The following is a 17,308-nucleotide window of genomic DNA, read 5'->3' as shown; positions in this document are numbered from 1 at the left end:
TCTTGAAAATCGACATTCACCAGAAGCGCGACGGGGCGATATCATGTAGATGAGTTGACACAGCCTAAGGAATAAAGCCGTATTGCTGTTCGCATGGGAAAGTGATATGATATATTTATTCTCTATCATACTTAATACAAACGATATTTTATGCCCCTCTTCAAGAAGTCTCCCGGTTCGGTATTGGCATTTCGGTGGCAATACTACTACCATCTTTGTCGTTCAAGCTAAGATATTGGTAGCATTAAAAATATGGTGCTAGAGGTGTTTGATAACACTCCAAGTTGTTGGCCAAAGTACTACGTACAACATGTCCCCCCAATATTAAGAAAGGGGATAAACGAAGAACTTATCCGAGATACAGTTGTCACATATATGATCAACATCCGCTCGGAGAGAAAGGGTCGGCGGTAGATAAAGTGGCTTCCACCTCCGCTCCGGTGTTACGGCGATCATCATATGGTAGTTGAGGTCCGACTTGGCAAAGACGGCATCTAAATTCTTAGTATTTGTCTAAACACGCCACCATGTGCAAATCGAGCTTAGAATGCGAGTCGCAGATCACCCATTCTTCCCCAACGGAACATGGTGTAGTAGTAAGCCGTATAACCGCTGCCTAGACCTTGATAATTATTGTTGTTGGTTCGCTAAAGTCCGGGGCAAGGTCTCTCCAGATGTCGATCATATGCAAGCCAGCTCAACCCCCGGGGTTTGTCTTTCCCTGTGCAGCCTAATTGACCCAGGGCAACCTAGGTATGTATTCCATATAGAGGGGCTAGTCTACGATGGGTTATCCGATAATGCGTATTTTGATATCCGTATAAAGACTTTGAACGAGCTCCCTACCCAATAGAGGATTGAAGTGCGGATTTAAGTCTTCAATGTCAGTGGCGGGGTTGGGCACTCCAGACCTGTACACTTTATTAGTTTCTGCCTACTATCCCCATGGGAATCTCTTGTATTTTATTGTCCCTATATGGAAATAAATATGAAAAATATAAGATAGTTAAATATCGTAGAGGAGCAGAAGCATAAGTGTTAACTTTCAAGGACATAATCCTTCCCGTCATTTATTAGAAGCTGGGCCGGAGGAGTAAAATCAATAGCTCGTGATGCGATCCCCTCTCGCTACCGATTGATAAGAGAAAATGCATGTACGTATGGGTATGTCTGCAGTCGGGGTGAATGGGAAAATGGCGGTAAGCGGGCGAGCCGTCAACTTCTCCAGATGATCGTGATTTCATCTACGGGTCTCGCAATACTCCGGAGATTCTATTACGAACTACTGTGTGATATAAATCGTTCCAGAAGTTCCACAACTCTCTCGTCTGACATCGTACGTGCAAAACCTATGCTATAAGGTAGAGACATGGACATTGATGGTGATGATAATGGAGTATCGAGAGAAAGTCGCCTTAGGTACGTACGATCACCGAACTGAATCCCTGTCCTTGGGCGTGTAACCCCCCGCACTAATGATACTAACGATGGCTACGTGATTGACATGATGCATTCTACCAACACAGCGGTGCGGTTGGTCTACCCAGATAACCTTGTTGCAATAATACGCGATGGTAGCGCCACGCTATATATCTCAGTAGTAAGACCATTCACGATCATTCTAGGGGAGGAAGTGATCGTCTAAACCCTAATCAATGCCGCTCGTTTTCCTCCAGCCGCGTGGTCGATAGACTCTGCGTATTAGTCTAATCAGACGTTTGCCGAAGTTCGTGCTACAAGCCTCTATGTGAAAAATCCTTTTTTTCCCATCCTTCTTAATCTACATGCTATCATTTTCTAGTATAGGTACCTCTTACATATATCATAGTTTTCGTAGCATTAAAAAAAAAAAAAAACCTCTGAAAAAAACTACCTTCATTTAGGAACTAGATTGGTAAAGGTATAGCTTCGTCCGATCACGAGGCTCTCAGTCATCTCATATAATGGTATCGCAGCCGATACCGGGATAGCTAATATGTACGGGGTTCGATAATGGGGGGGCATAACGGAAATGCATCAGCCGGTAGTTGGAGATCTGCGATGATGCAGGCCACCCTTCTTCTAGGTAGTTAAAAAGTCTTAGCCCCAAGGTAGATCTTGCGGGACAAGACGCATATGAACATCGTTAAGACCCAGATACTCAGATTAAGACAAGAAGAAAGAAAAAGCTTGTGTCCAATTGGGTGTATCGTATGACGCGGGGTGGGTTGCCGTATATACATACCTTATCAGCTGTACCTTATATACATACGCAGCCGACACTCTATATCAAAGCCCACCGGTAAGATACTATATGAACGAACGCCATGCAGATAAATAGATAATGACTCCTATGTGATAATCCCTAAGTCATGCTGTACGTCCTCCAGATCCGGTAGCCTGACGCGTGTCGCCATCGACCCAGTTCAGGGCATTACGGTCAGGCGTTCATCGGTCCCTGGAGACATCCGGCTTCTCGACCTACCTACTATGGTACTACATATAAACTTTCTTGACTCAGCGGTAGTATTTGCAGTATGTGCAGTATGTGCGAGAGCTGCACGCTAACGCAACCGCAGCAGGGGTTGACGACTGTGGCCCGGATGGTTGTGATTGGAGAGGATGCAGGTTTCATCATCACATCACCCTCTCCCATGCAAAAACACTTTCGAGAGTGAAGCATGTGTACCAACCCGGTTCGGCTTTCTCATATAGCTCAATACTACCTTAGCTGATGTGTATATATATAGGTACCTATATATATGTGAGTCTGTAGCTCCACACTCTGCCGGTGAGAATCCACCTACAATTTTAGATATGTAAATGTTACCATAATCTTATTCCTATAATAAATACAAACCAAATTTTTATAAATACCGAACTAGCGGGATTATTCTCTTACTTTCGCTAATCTAAACGACGCCCTATCAGTTCAGATACCAGAAACCGCCGTGGTCTTTCCATCGATGACCGAACAAGATCAGAAGAGATACAAGCGTTGCGCACCACTCCTAGGCTGGTAAATTCTAGCAAGCTGTACACGATATGCCTCAAGCTTCGAGAGAGTCGGGCCAATCGGCCATTATCGATGACATCGATGCTATCACACCATGTCCCCTTACGCGTAGCGGTCCTAAAGCAATTAATGAATCCGGAATCATCAACTCGATCAACAAGTTCCAAGAGTCAAGATCTCCGTCACCTTGTTCTGAGTGTTCATCGGACAGCACGCACGCATCCAGGAGTAGAAGACGAGAATCCCTCAAGGCCTTAGAAGAAGGCACAGAAGGCGACCCTGAAAGACTATGGGAACGGATGCTTGCGCTTCAGCAAATTTACGGCTGCTATAATTCAGCTAGGATGAGCGCAGCACTTAGCTCGGGGGACGTCAGCTTGCTATTGCGTAAGTACTCTCCTCTAACTATTTAAGAGATCTATAACGTAGCTCTTGAATATGCTGCTGACTCATACGCCAGCTTCCAAGGCATGTCTGAACCTTCTCAATGAGAATATATCTTTTCTGCCCGACGAAACAGGGGGAGCATTTGGAGAGTGGAAGCCGAACGCCGGGAGCAGGCGCAGTCATTAACTTGACACTTACTAGGAAAGGAGCGCCAGAAGAGTATGTCATGGCAGAAAGAGTATGTCATCTAGTTGCCAAGAGCGGCTTGGGCCTGAAAAATAAAGTAGTGTGCTCCGGTATGATTAGGCGTCGGCGGCAGATTGCATTTTGATACCCCTAGTGCGGAGTTTGAGAATGAATTGATCGATTAATCAACCGTATTGGTCATAAATCCTGTATGCTAACGTGCATGCATCCGATAGCTCAACAGTCCGCCGTTAAGAGGCTGCGGAGAGCGTTCTCCAATACCTTCTGACATTGCTCACGATAAATCATAGCGAGTTGCTGATTACTATTGATAGCCTCGTACTCCGGTTCGTTCACTTCTATCTCCTCCAGATCCATACTCAGTTTTGCCCCTAAGGTATCGACAATCTTTCTAAGCACTTCGTTCTGAATATCGCCCCGTACGATCTTATTCAAGCTGGTATCGTTCGTTTCATCTCCCCCTTTCGTGATACTTTCGTATAGAGCAGCGATGAGGGTATCTTGAATGTGTGAAAAACAAGGGAGACAGCTCAAGGAATCTGCGCTCAAGAGTTTCGACCGCCCGACGAATGAACTACGATGAGCCATAGGCCTCAATGACACAACATGCGAAGCCGCCAAATCGCCAGCCTCTGGGTCCGCCCTGGTCTTGATATGGACATAGTCGTTGTGGAGGTCATCATTTTCTGGGAGTATGAAGCCATACCCCAAAAGTAGCTCGGCATTAGTTTTCATACCGTAGTTGTTGAATACTTGTTCACCGGCTGAATATGTCTGCCTTGACTTAAGCATGCACATTTTAGTCTGTTCATCGGTGGTCCAAGCAATCTTTGCTAGTGGCGAGTGGTTTCCGATGTCGTACAGCGGAAGCAACACCGAGAAGTCATCTAACTCGCATGGCAACCCTACCGAAGCTTCGGCGGGGAAAATAAGTGACGGTCGAAAACTACGGCTAGTGAAGATACTATAGGCCCAGTGATACAACGGTCGAGTATACTCCAGATGGTACTTCTGCGGGAGTAACTTCAAGGCGTTCTTGTGCTCCTTTTTGAGGGTTGACTTGATATCCTGAATAGCCGCAGAAGCATTGGTCCCATTGAGAAACTCGACATCGTCTGATGGCCACATTACCGGGAGGATGTTACTCATATGTTCGAGTTGAGGTAAGGTTCGGATATACGGCCACCAGTTGGACTCGGGTCCTAGAAGGTATTGCTGCATGAGGAAAAAACGGCCGACGACATGAGGTGGCGTTTCTTTCAAGAATCCTTCTGGGAAATAGTCTCTACTCTCGCCATCCAGGGCATCTGAGTTTGATGGAGAAGCGAAAGCCGGGTGACCACGAATAGCATCGAGATAGGAGAGGGACTTAGAAAGCGGAAGAGTAACCATGACATCGTCCACTCCAGTCGAGCATGATTCTTTCACACGGAAAGACCCTTTGGTGACCTCATCGTGGTATATTTCAATGGCGGGATTAAGATATCCACCATCACTCTCTACCCACCGAAGTAGCGCATCGTAGCGTTCTGATATCGTGGCCATCTCACTTGCGAGATATGAATATGTGGTTAAGTGTGTATACCGTATATAGGTAGGCACCCGAGTATATAATTTTCACGTGCTTTTTTGCGCGCGAATACTATGAGTATATATATTTGATATTCATTAAGCACCTTTCAAATACCGTTGATAAAACTAGGTTGTTAGAAGGTAATAAGATTAGAGTGTGCGAAGTATATATAATTGTAAGTGGCTTCGCCGTGAACTTGTAGGTACAATGGAAGGTTAAGAAAATTACTCGTATTACAATTGTGGCTCAAGGTGGCTTAAGGTGGGCTTGGATTCTATGCATAAATGGATGTGCATATATTTTATGCGCTACTCCCAAAGACTAATACATAATTTTATGAAATAGTCACCGAATACATCAACATACGACGATACTCATGTTACCCCTTAGTAAGGGATGTCATCTAAAACCGACCACAAAAAAGAAATACTGCCTAATGATAATGGGTCTCACACGTTCATGAAGGCCTCAGTAAACCTAAATATATATAATAACTGATACCAGCAATAGTAACACCTACGGCTAACACCGAAGCTCATCATCACGATCGCTTTTGTTCGCCCCCTTAACGTAGCAGCTAGAAGAGAAAGATTTTTGGCCCCATCCTTAGCCATGATTTCATCGCCGGCGACTTAATATGAAATCCCCTTTAGCAGGACAGGTATATACCTAGGTACATACCTATATTAAGCTTTTGCAAACAAAGGCGGTATAGCAGTCTAGAGAGGTAGCTAGCAGTTGACCTCTCAAGTATCAATTAGTAAGACAAGTAGCATGACACGATTTGTCAAGCAAAGTGCCAAATCACGGAGAGATATCCGAAGCCGACACCTATGGCTTTTAATGAGGAAGCTCCTAGTTGTGCGCATGGGTTATTATACTTAAGCAACCAAGGTTTGTCCGTCACCGGCGTCCTCTGATATCTTGGGTGATATAATATTATTCTATATAAGCGTTTCACCTCTGACCTATCAGAGGCTTATTCTTCATCATGCGCTACCCTCCCTACTCTATTAAGAGGCGTATCCTGTGATGTTAAAGAATTAGCCTCTACCCCTATTTTCACTTCATAGATCTTGAGAGTCTTCGATTGACCCGAGCTGCAAGTTTACCTAAAATCTCATTTTGAATATACTGGAGGTCTTCTTACGATAGCTGTGGGCCACTCTATTACATTAAAGGGACAAGTATACTGTTTTCCAATCTAAGTGAGCAGGACTCTTAAGGTGAATCTATAGAAGCGAGATAATAAGCCATGAAATAATGAAATAAACCACGAAAACACCCACCCACTGGTCATTTGACATAAACCTGAAACTTGGCCATAATATAATAGCACATATTAATCTTGCTTTCACCAATGAAATTTCGTCTTGCTGTCCCGTTTCCTTTGGGCTTATTAACCCTTGGCGGGTTGGGCAGGCAGGATAAGCTCCTCTAGCATAGGAATACAAACCTCTGCTACTAGACTGATTTCTTATCTTGAAAGTATACCTATTGTCTATTCGAGAATCACATGTATGTCGGGCACTCCCTTCAGGGTGCCTAGGACATTGACTAACAGGCGTACCGTGCTTCCCATGCATATTTTCAGTGGGATGCCTCGAACAATTTGGGACCACCTGGAAGTTTGCTATCAGAAATAGCGTCAAGCCACTAATTTAACTTCTTCGAGAAGCTCATTAATGTTGCTTCTAGAAGCGCAGCGTATTGGAAGATCTTATCTCGGAAATTTGCGTGATCCCAATATCTTTGTTCTGTCACTTGTTAGAAAATATTTCAAGATTGAATGGTTTAATCGCCATAAACCTTTATCGGCAACATGCTTTACGTACTTTTAGCTCCGTGCGCTTCCCGTAGCCAACATCCTTTTAAGAAGGCGTATTGGTAGTTACTAGTTATCGACCTAATAGGCAAGTTAACCCGCTTCGACGTGGCGGAGAAACCATGCTATGATAGCATCTGTACCATTTTTTAATGTTTATGGGTAGCCAGTACGAAATTTCTAATGTAAGTATGAGGCACGACTGTGGGGTCTTGTTAAGCTATGTACTTTGATGATCTTAGAAGACAGGGAGCCATGGGTTGAGTTAAACGTAAAAGTAGTATTTTTCCATTTCCTGCTAGTTAATGATATTCAAACCGCCCTCTTTACGGATCGTATCATGTTATTAATCAACATTGAAAAAAAGAAAAAGGAGATGAAGCTTTAATCCTAGACGGATTATTTCTATTCTATTATACTATGTAAATTTTTGATATGCATGTGACTATGATTGATGTACCTTTGCAATGGAACGGTTCGAGCCGCGCCGCTCCCACGGATCCTTTTAGTTTAAAAGTAGCACCTAAAAGACGGTGTCATTTACACTACGTAAGGTAATTACATATCGCTAGCCAAATGTATGATGGAATCGATGGTCACATCATTATCAAATACATATGTATATACCTACATTATATACATACTCATATAGATTTATTCGCGTAATAAATAAAATATTACTTATTTATAAACTTATACCCCTTGCTATGATCACTCTGTCGTTTAACGTGTAATTGTGTAATTGCTTCCAACAGTGTGGATTCATCTAACTTAAATGTGACCCGGGACGCTGTACTGGGTCGGCCTTTATTGGTTGAAAATTTGCCCTGGTCTTGTCAGCTCCTTGCCTTCTTCAGTATCCACTGGAAATGATGATCGTGGATGTTAATGCTCGTACGTATGGCGACATCTAGCACATCATTTTACAACAGCACGACCTCGTGTTCAAATCTAAGTGTATATTTTACTTTAGTCCCTCGCGTATCAATTTGGAACGAATCCTTCAACCTTTATTCTTAAGTCTCGATCGAGCTTAAAGGATAAACTGGACAAGCTAAACCACGTGGCTCATATTAGGTGCAGTAGAAGATACTTGGGGTTGAAATCCTCCATGTTAAAATCATTACCAAAGATAAGATAACCAAGTTCATTCTTGGTAAATGATGATTTATGGGCGCTTAACAAGTCTTGAATAAGATTTCTAAAATAACGACACCTATATAACTACGATAAAATCATATATAGTATTCATTATATTATTAAAGAGAAAAGTGTACGACATTTACGCCTAACAAAAGAAAATCTTTATTTTAATAATCTTTTCTCGATACTTGATATCGAGTCGTTTACTTTCTTTATTAAATTTTAAATGCCTACATACCCATATGGTGGTAACTGGGTGCTTATCATGTAAGTAAGTGGCTGAAACTGCCGCGAATCCTTGTAACCATGGCTCTATCAACTCCACTTTAGCTTCTAGAAGGGTTCGCTGGCTTTAATGCTGGCTTTAATTTCGGCCCTCATTCGTGGGTTCGTGGGGATGACCAACGCTTGGCTGCATATTATCATGACCACGATGATCTTGATGGCTCTAGATAGCCCACGTGCAACTTCTTCGAGCAGATGGTGCGTTTCGACTCTCTTGACACTAAACCGGTGCCAGCCATAGCAGATATGTTTACGTTCATACAAGGGTCAAATTCTTACGGCCAGTGTCTACATATGACTTCAAGATCTGCACCACACGCTTTTTATACTTATTTTGTGCATATATCCAAGATCCCTACTAGGCTGTGTCAAAAGGATGTATATATGTATTGGGTAGATAATCTGTACTTACCTAGGTAGTAATACTTTGATTATCCCCTCATCTTGCCATCGAGAATTTCTTTTCCGAGGACTCATACCCGATGATGAAGGCCCCTGTGGCTAATGAACCAAACAGAAGGGGTAAACAGTATCTTCCCCATGTATTCTTCCCTTGCCTAGCTGCGTCACCTCTTAATATGCTTTTTAACGGGCTTCGGCTTTGGAACAACTTGTTTTTTGTTTTCATTCCATGTCTCTCCGGTGGAGTATGTCTCAGTGCGCGCTTTAGTGCCGCTGTTCTAGAACAGGAAACAGAGAACTAACCGTTAGGTACTTACAGACCCAAACATGCGGTTACTGACCTGTTGCGTTACCTTAGCCCGGTACTTGGCTGACCCTTAGCCGGTTTGCAAGGAACAAGACTGTCAAACTGCGTTGGTTTTCCCTCTAATTGGCGCCGGTGACAGCGCTGTCGGGAAGACTCTCGCGGCGGGTATTTTCTCCCATGTTGTATAAGTGGATACTGGGCCGAGTCCTCGGTATTACAATGTGACAATAACAACAACAACAACAACAACAATACATAATAATAACACCGTGTTCGCTATGTTTTACATACAGTATCTTATACATTAGTATGCAAAGGAAATGTATAATCACTTAGGTATTTGTAAATTTCTTACTGTACTATGTACCTACAACGTAATATTCGAATGTAACCCGGTTATGCAAAGTCAGTAAGCCAGAGGAGAGATTGCTTACCTTAGGTATGTACTGAAGCGCTTGTCATTGTTGTTTATATCATGCGGTCTAGCTCTCTATCTGACGTACATGATAATAAGTACAGGGTGTATTTAATAACTCGGAGAATAGTCCGTGGAAATGGTTGTTTTTGGACCTTGGACTCGTGTCAATTCGTTAACCTATGTAATGTACTCTGTAGGGTCAACAGGGTTAAGCACGGTAGCCCAACGCTAGTAAAGGAGACCCGCCTTGTCAGACCACCGACGAAGTGTCAATCGTTGGTTCGAACCATGAAGATGGGTCTTCGGACGAATACGTACATATGTACGCGGTAGACCCCCAGTGGCACTCCCAGCTCTCCCCGGCAAGTTCAAACCAAGCCCTATTTACATATGTAATATGTACTATGTATGGTAGTTAGGCTAGAATACTACCGGAGACTGGAGACTGGACCGCATAAGCAGTTTCCAGTACCGGCTAACTCCTGTCTCGCAAGGATCATGGTACACCGACGATAATCAACAAGCCCATCCAAATGTCATCAGCGATGTAGGTGTGGGCGATGGTCTTGGCACTTTTAGAAAGGGTAGCGTGGTCTGTATGAATCCAGGCACACCTGGCCAAGGGTTCCTGGCGTTGTACTTTCGGGTTGTTAGTCAAAAAGCACGATCGACGATACAGCAGACTTAAATACACACATATGTCCACCCACCTTGAACCTCGCCCATTATTATCTATACGTCTTAAGCTATGAGCGCAACCAGTTTATTAGTCGGACCATTGAAATACAGTCGAAACTCACTATCTTTTTAATTATTTAACCTAGGCTCTAGAATTGCTAGAGTTTAAATAATACGGCAGTGACTGACTCACTGAACGTTATCCTTTTCGAACATAGCATCGAAACGGCCGCCCAAACTTTTCGACAATGTGTGATTATACCCAGGTATATACCTTAAATTAGACGCCTAGATTATAATCATGGCATATTCTAACACGAACTTTGCCAGGTGGAATATTGTTGCCAGCATTTTCGCTTTGTGGTACAGAGATGGTGCTCAGTATATGAGAGAACAAACAAGGTCTGCGCACCGAACGTGACGCATTTGGAAATAAGGTAGTGTTTCTTTAGCCTTGCAGCAACGCTTACTCACATGCTGCTTATACTTCATTTTCATAAACCACTTGACCGGTCACTGACAGATTTCTGACCAGACATGATGAATTATGCTGTAAGCTCCCCTCATCCTCTCACTTGCAGATTTTTGCAAGGATCCTCCCGCAGATATCGACATTTAGAAGACAACCCCCACCTTGTGCTCTGGAACATAACGAAACAACGCAACTCGCATATCTACCTTTCGGCTTGAGAACCCTTACCCCCATGGAGGTGAAAGTGGGAGAGACGAAAACATTTTACTTTTTTTATTACTAAAATTTAGGACTTACTAACAGTTTCTAGCTGATTGTCGGCCGCGATCACCGCCACCATGGGAGTATATGATTAGAAGAAGCAAGAGGTCCACACCATACGTCTAAACAAAACTCGACAAACGAGATACACGGCATATTAAGGAAATAACAGGAGTCGAAATGCTTTTGATTGTTTTAAGGATATAGATCATCAGCATAGTGCCGGTTCACTTTGTATTCGGTCATGCTGCACGCTTTTCAATTACGGGCATTTTTTGAGGAGTGAGGAGCACATCAGCGTAGCCAAAATAGGATCTGGCATGCTTGGAGTCTGGTGTTTTAGGTAAGGGTTATGGTTATGCGGCGTTATGTAGGCGACTGGGCTCTAGAAACCGTGGTAAAGGATGACATGGATAGGAAGGACATCATAGTATTTCGTTATACCATTGATTATTGGTACTCAAGGAATGTCATAAGGCGGTAAAGCACATGGCCAACCTCGGAGGAAGGCTGCATGTTTCCCGTAGACGGATACAAGTGATCACAATACACGAAGTCCGAATTTTCCATTCACTAGGTTCTGTGCTATTAAGAAATGCCACAAACTTACGCCAAGAGCTATCTTGCGAATCCCCAAGACTCCAAGTCATACCGCAAAAAAGCATTGCACTCTTAATAAGTCAGACTTCGGTAATATCATTAACTAGAATTGAGACGATAAATATAGCTATGTGCTGGTTCATACGAGCACATTTCTAATAAGAATAAGCCAATAGCATATGGTACAACATCTGGTACAGCATCTGGTAAGCAAACAGTGCGAATCATATAGTTACACGACCGGAACTCTCGAGATGAATAAGATGTGGATGTCTAACTACTATGTAGATGAAAACATCACTTGTTAAACTTCGTCAACTGCCGTCGCATATTTATAAGGCGTGCTAGCTTATACTAGAGTGACAGAAGTGAATACACTTAAATGAAAACTATTATGCCGCGATGTTGTCAGAGGTCAACTATGCCGTCTAAGTAGTTTAATCGAGCCGCATCCGTCTACGGATATTGCACGTCAATCTGGGCATATTCCCGCTCCACCAAAGCCTTGTGTTGCTATTGGGCATCCATACACGACCGGTAAAATGGAATCGTATTCGCCAACAAGACATCGTTATTTTAGCATTCTCATTAGATAAGAACAAGGCTACCAAATTTTTTTTCTAGGCGAGATTACCAAGCATCATTTATTTTTCAGCGCCGAAGGTCAAGTATCAAATCCACCTACGTAAGAGGGGTTCCAGCCGTTATGACAACTACAGAAGCGACCGATATTTTTGATCGACAACCTTGGTGGCAGACCGGTGTGCACCAACTCAGTACTGTATATTAGTAGAGTCCAACCTCCAATAGGTATTACGCTATCTTTGGGGATGGGCACGGATGTGATGTTCATACACTATCTATGTTTGCTCACTCCCGTCTTCACTATAATTGTTTAACGTCAGACGGACGAATGCGACCTTGCGTGCATCCATATGTAAGGTCACGCAAATTCGCAGGATCTTACCTGGCTTATCGGCTTTTAGGATTATTTGGTTTACGAAATGGCCTTTTGCCAATAGCCAGTTATTGGATTTCTCAATGGAGTATACGGAGTAGACATTTACGATATTACCCCTTTACGGTGCTATAGGCTTTAGATCTAGACCTAAAATATATGTAGCCCGTTGTTATCGGGGCAAGGGAATTCCCCATCCCGCATGTCTTCCGGTTGTCTTCGTTTAACGCCGACCTATGTCAGAGTCGCCAATGTAACCTACCTAATTAGGTACGATGGCTGGCAGTTGCGATCGGGAATCCTACAAGGTAGTCTTTAACACCGATAACCTATTATTTTTTTGGCGTATTATATAGCGAGTATATTTAGATGTTATTATTTTGGGAGTTAGTTTTCCGAGGTAAATATCACTGGCGAATGAGGGGTTCCCACCTAAGAAGATGGAGAACCTAGTCTATAATATCGGGTTGAGAATATTGCAAACACTTTTGCGAGAACCCCGTCACTATGCTATGTGTACGGGTATGTGTAGTCTCTGTGGATTCGAGACTCTTTAGTCTGCCTCTTCTTGGTGTCACGGCGACACGTGGGAACTCCTCTTATGGGTTCCTCTTTCGGGCTCCTCTTTTTAGGTGCAGCTCATTTTGACAAGGCTGTACTTATAATATTCCCATCCGTCCGGTAACCTCGTTTACTCAAGTCGCAATATGCAAGACTTCGCATTACTATAACACATCAGTTTTAGCAATATATCGAATTAGCAAGTAGAGATTTAGTAACATCCACTGTCCACTATGTTCTAATCGATATTATGTCTTGTGGTAAATAATATATAGGTACCTCCTATATAAGAAAAGCTTTTTGGTAACTTCATTAGGTACCTAACCTAAGTGAAATTCGTTACATAGACTAAAAATGCCCAGGTGCAATAATTTCCGACCCATTATTTTAGCTCTAGTGTATGTATGCAGGGTCTTACACTAGTGACGGTAATTGAGCCTTTTTTTTCTTCTTTTTCGTCCCTCTAGTCCTTTCGTCCCCTGACAGTAACTGCCCACATACATAGTACAATGTAACTATCCACTATGAGCCCTACCGTTTATGCCGCAGAGGGCGGAGAGTGATCACCATTGCAGTAATAGTGTATGTACTGCTATGTATTATACTATTATGGGTGAGTACATGCGAAGAGACCCGCTCGATCAACTTTTAACACTTACACCGACTTATCAATATACGAACAGAACCCAAATACCTATTTACTACACATTCGGGGCTTGCTTTTAAACAGAGATATATAACTTTCTAATGCGGAATAAAGTTTAGCTTCGAGTTGATGGTGACTCTATGTCGGTTATCACGGCCGGTCCGTTGCATTTGACGACTGGAACTAGAGCTACTAAGTGGATAAGTTGTAATGATTTACCGTTTCTATTCACCCTTGTACTTGTTACTTATAACTATGTACCTATGTAAAGACATGCCATTGATCCCTGCGAGTGCTATTATGTATGTTCCTATTCGTTTGGCTTGAAACAACGTCGGCCGAAACGAAGAGAGGAAAGTGAAAGAAGAAAAACCCTTGCAGGGTATACTGACTTCCCCATCAATATAACTCGTAACTTGCTTTACCTGTTTAGCCTATTGACCCCACTACCGACATTGAACCCGCATGAAGCCAGACTCATGTGACAGCGCCGATCATATTTGTATTTTGAGACAGGAAATCGTAAACTGAGCCTCCTACCTATAACGCTTATGGGATATTACTTTTTCTAAAGCAGGTTAAGGAATAGTCGCTCAAGGGTATATCGACCCTGGTAGTTGGGCTCGTCATGTTTTGGTTCGGCAGATCAGCCCATGGCCTCATTTTGTGGAGTTTGTCGTAAGGATCATCAATAAGGCTTACGACTTAGGATTGCTAGAGACGTACACATTAACACTTACATATAGAACAGCATCTGCTTTTATCATAGACAGGAAGATGGTCAATATACTTAAAATTCACTGCTATGAGAAAGCGCTTGAGCTACGTGTAAATGCCTAATATACTACTAGACGCGGACTGACCCGAAAATCTAGATGGTAAGACTTAAGAGGCACTTAACTTATTCGTAATCTACAGCTTGACTTGATTAAAAGCATGTTGTTTGTTTCTACATGCGGATCGTGCGAAGTGCCACCATAGGTAATATACTACATAACCAGACCGTTCCCTTCAATACACTATGCGGTTCAATCACAACCCACAGTTTCATTCGGGAATTATAGCCAATGATTGCCACCTATCGACCGGAATCTACGTCTCCCGAACAAAGCGCTTGAGCCCACCACGGCACAACCCTTGTACGTGACGAAAGAGTAACCGACACACTTATATAATGACTTGTAGGATTGCTTGGAGTAATAGGGCGCAATTAGGAGGTACAAATCACAGCCCAAACAGCCGTTTAGTGAAGCCTTATTTTAGTAGGGTTGAGCTGAGACGATCCTCTTCAGAGCCTGGCCAATTCTAATCATGCCATTACCAGGTCCATGGTTTCAGTGTCGGCAATGCTGGTTAGAAGTTTGAAGCCCAGAGGTTTGAAATAGACATTCAGCCAGCCACTAGGACGGTGGCGCAAGCTACCTGTCTGGGCTATCTACTCTACGTTTAGTAGTCTGCCAAATGGACCATTAATATGTAATTTGTTATGATATGTTGAAGCCTGTTTTTACGCTTGCCTTTTGAGTTAGGCCAAGCAAACAATAAAGGTTACAAGAAGCAAAATAATTAATAAACTTGATCCGTTGGAGAGAACTAGACTCTTGAATCAAATACTACGATCAAACCGATGTTGTAAAACTACAGGCTAAAGAGCCCCCTGTCGACGAGATATTGACATTGGACGACGTGCCTCATAAGATCGATATAATCAAACAATTCATCGCTAATAATTGTTGGCACGCAATGTACAGTACGCCTTTTAAAGCATCTTACCTGTTATACCCAGATTTTATAACACCTGTTATAGTTTTTCGAAAACGTTGTTTTAAAGTATTTTAACAACTTTATAAGGCAGCAGTAAATATATGCTTTAGGATCTCAGCGAGGTAGCTATACAGGTCCGCTGAATAACATTATTACAAGTGGTGTACTGTATAGATAAAATGTAAAAACATTTTTTAAACGGCTAGGTTTTGTTTAGAAGAGAGGGGCAAGCGTATTCAAATGGGTGGGTTATAATAATGTAACTTGCCTACACATTTTCCTATGTTAGACACCTTAAAACTTCGGACTCTTCGGATCTAATGATAAAAACACTATCTTGGAGAAGTGAAGTCTTTTATTTAGTTTCTAGTATATCCTATCATATTCCCTGATAGCTTAATCTCTACCTTCAGGGCCAAAATCCAACTCGTCATAGTATCGATAAATACCCATCGAATATTCTTGTCTTCTTTTACTAGCCAAATACTCGCTAATCCTAGGCCGTTCCTTCACAGCGTCATACAGCTTGAATACGTGCGCATACTTGCCCGACTTCTCGGCTGCGCTCATAGCCTTCCTGAAAGCAAATTTGGTGCCGTCAATACACTAGGGTATGTTAGCAGCTGTTCGTTTACTCGACCCTCGCATTTAGGCGATGTACAGCCGGGAAAATTCATATAAATAGAACGAGAGAAAAGATAAGAGGGCTCACCTGGAATAGCACCAAGTCTGCATAGGTCAACTGACCGCCGTACAACCACGGGCCTTCTCCGCTGGCCTTACCCTGCAGCACACGTTCAAAATAGCTTAGAAACTTGGGGAGACGGGTCTTCACAAAATCCTTGCTTTTCCGCTTCGCTTCCTCTTTCTGGTCCTCATAGTACAACCCAGAAGCGATAGGATGGTGACAATCGTGAACCTCGTTACTCAGACCATCAAGCGCCGTTAGAGCAAGCGCGTTGACCTTGTACAATGCGTCTGGGTGCTCCTCATCGTCTTCGCTTGGCACCAGTCCGAGGCGCGGCCCAAGATACAACAAGATGTTGGAAGTCTGGGAGATGAGAAGATCACCATGACGAAGGATGGGAGGCGCGAAAGGCGGCGGGTTGAGGTCATCGCCTACATTACCCTCATCGATCTGCGCCGTTACTTGGTCCATGCCCTTCTCAATCTGCGCTGTATCCGTGTACGTAGCCCCGCCCTCCTCAAGCGCCAAGCGTACATGCTCTCCACGACCGGGTATGCCGGGCCAATATATAAGCTCGTATGGCACATCTTTTGATGACTTTTGTCGCTTAGGGGCAGACATATTGGGACGATAGGGGTAAGTAGAGTAGCTAGTGCGGAATTGCTGTGTAGAAGGTCTAGTCCACGAAGATGCTCTCTGATAGACTACTCCAGAAAATAGTCGACTTTTGAACATAAAAAGAGGAGGCCGACCAAGATTAATGAAGGCGGAAATATGGGAAACATATGGAAGCTATACCTGAAGAGCTCCAACGGGGCTAAAGAAACTTAAGTAGGTATTTAGTGCAAATAAGCATCCAGTACCTGGAGATATTGCGGCGTCATGAATTCCGGCATAGCCGTGAGATAGAAGATTGGACAGAGTCTTGCTTGAGTGGATACCCCCTTGCATCTTGCATGTGGTGTTGTGCGGGGGAATTATATCGATCGTATGACGTCGAAGGCATTTTTTTACATCATACAGGTCTGTACTTAAAGTAAAGGGGTATTTAAAAAGTAAGGACACATTATTAAAAGGGTTATCGGGTGAAACCAACGTCTCGAGCAATTTCCAACGAAATATCGTACCAACCCGCAGA

The 17,308-nt window shown here is 43.1% G+C and overlaps 3 protein-coding genes across 3 annotated transcripts; 1 reads left to right on the top strand and 2 right to left on the bottom strand.

The window, feature by feature from the left end:
* Positions 1-3,024: 3,024 nt before the first annotated feature.
* Positions 3,025-3,568, top strand: GL218_00925 (uncharacterized protein; the record flags this gene model as incomplete). Its single annotated transcript, XM_033577372.1, has 2 exons — positions 3,025-3,382; positions 3,456-3,568. 2 exons carry the CDS (start codon positions 3,025-3,027, stop codon positions 3,566-3,568), a joined length of 471 nt encoding a protein of 156 aa, XP_033441801.1.
* A 237-nt stretch (positions 3,569-3,805) lies between these two features.
* On the bottom strand, positions 3,806-5,134 carry GL218_00924 (Ribosomal lysine N-methyltransferase set10; the record flags this gene model as incomplete). The annotated part of the gene is made up of 1 exon (XM_033577371.1): positions 3,806-5,134. One exon carries the CDS (start codon positions 5,132-5,134, stop codon positions 3,806-3,808), a length of 1,329 nt encoding a protein of 442 aa, XP_033441802.1.
* A 10,744-nt stretch (positions 5,135-15,878) lies between these two features.
* Positions 15,879-16,791, bottom strand: GL218_00923 (Glutathione S-transferase P 1; the record flags this gene model as incomplete). Its single annotated transcript, XM_033577370.1, has 2 exons — positions 15,879-16,088; positions 16,195-16,791. 2 exons carry the CDS (start codon positions 16,789-16,791, stop codon positions 15,879-15,881), a joined length of 807 nt encoding a protein of 268 aa, XP_033441795.1.
* Between the last annotated feature and the right edge of the window lie 517 nt (positions 16,792-17,308).

This window comes from Daldinia childiae (genome assembly GCF_008694065.1).
Source record: "Daldinia childiae strain JS-1345 chromosome Unknown Scaffold1, whole genome shotgun sequence".
In the NCBI taxonomy this organism is placed as follows: domain Eukaryota; kingdom Fungi; phylum Ascomycota; class Sordariomycetes; order Xylariales; family Hypoxylaceae; genus Daldinia; species Daldinia childiae.
The sequence above is the reverse complement of the archived record's forward strand: the minus strand, read 5'-3'. Positions and strand labels throughout refer to the sequence as shown.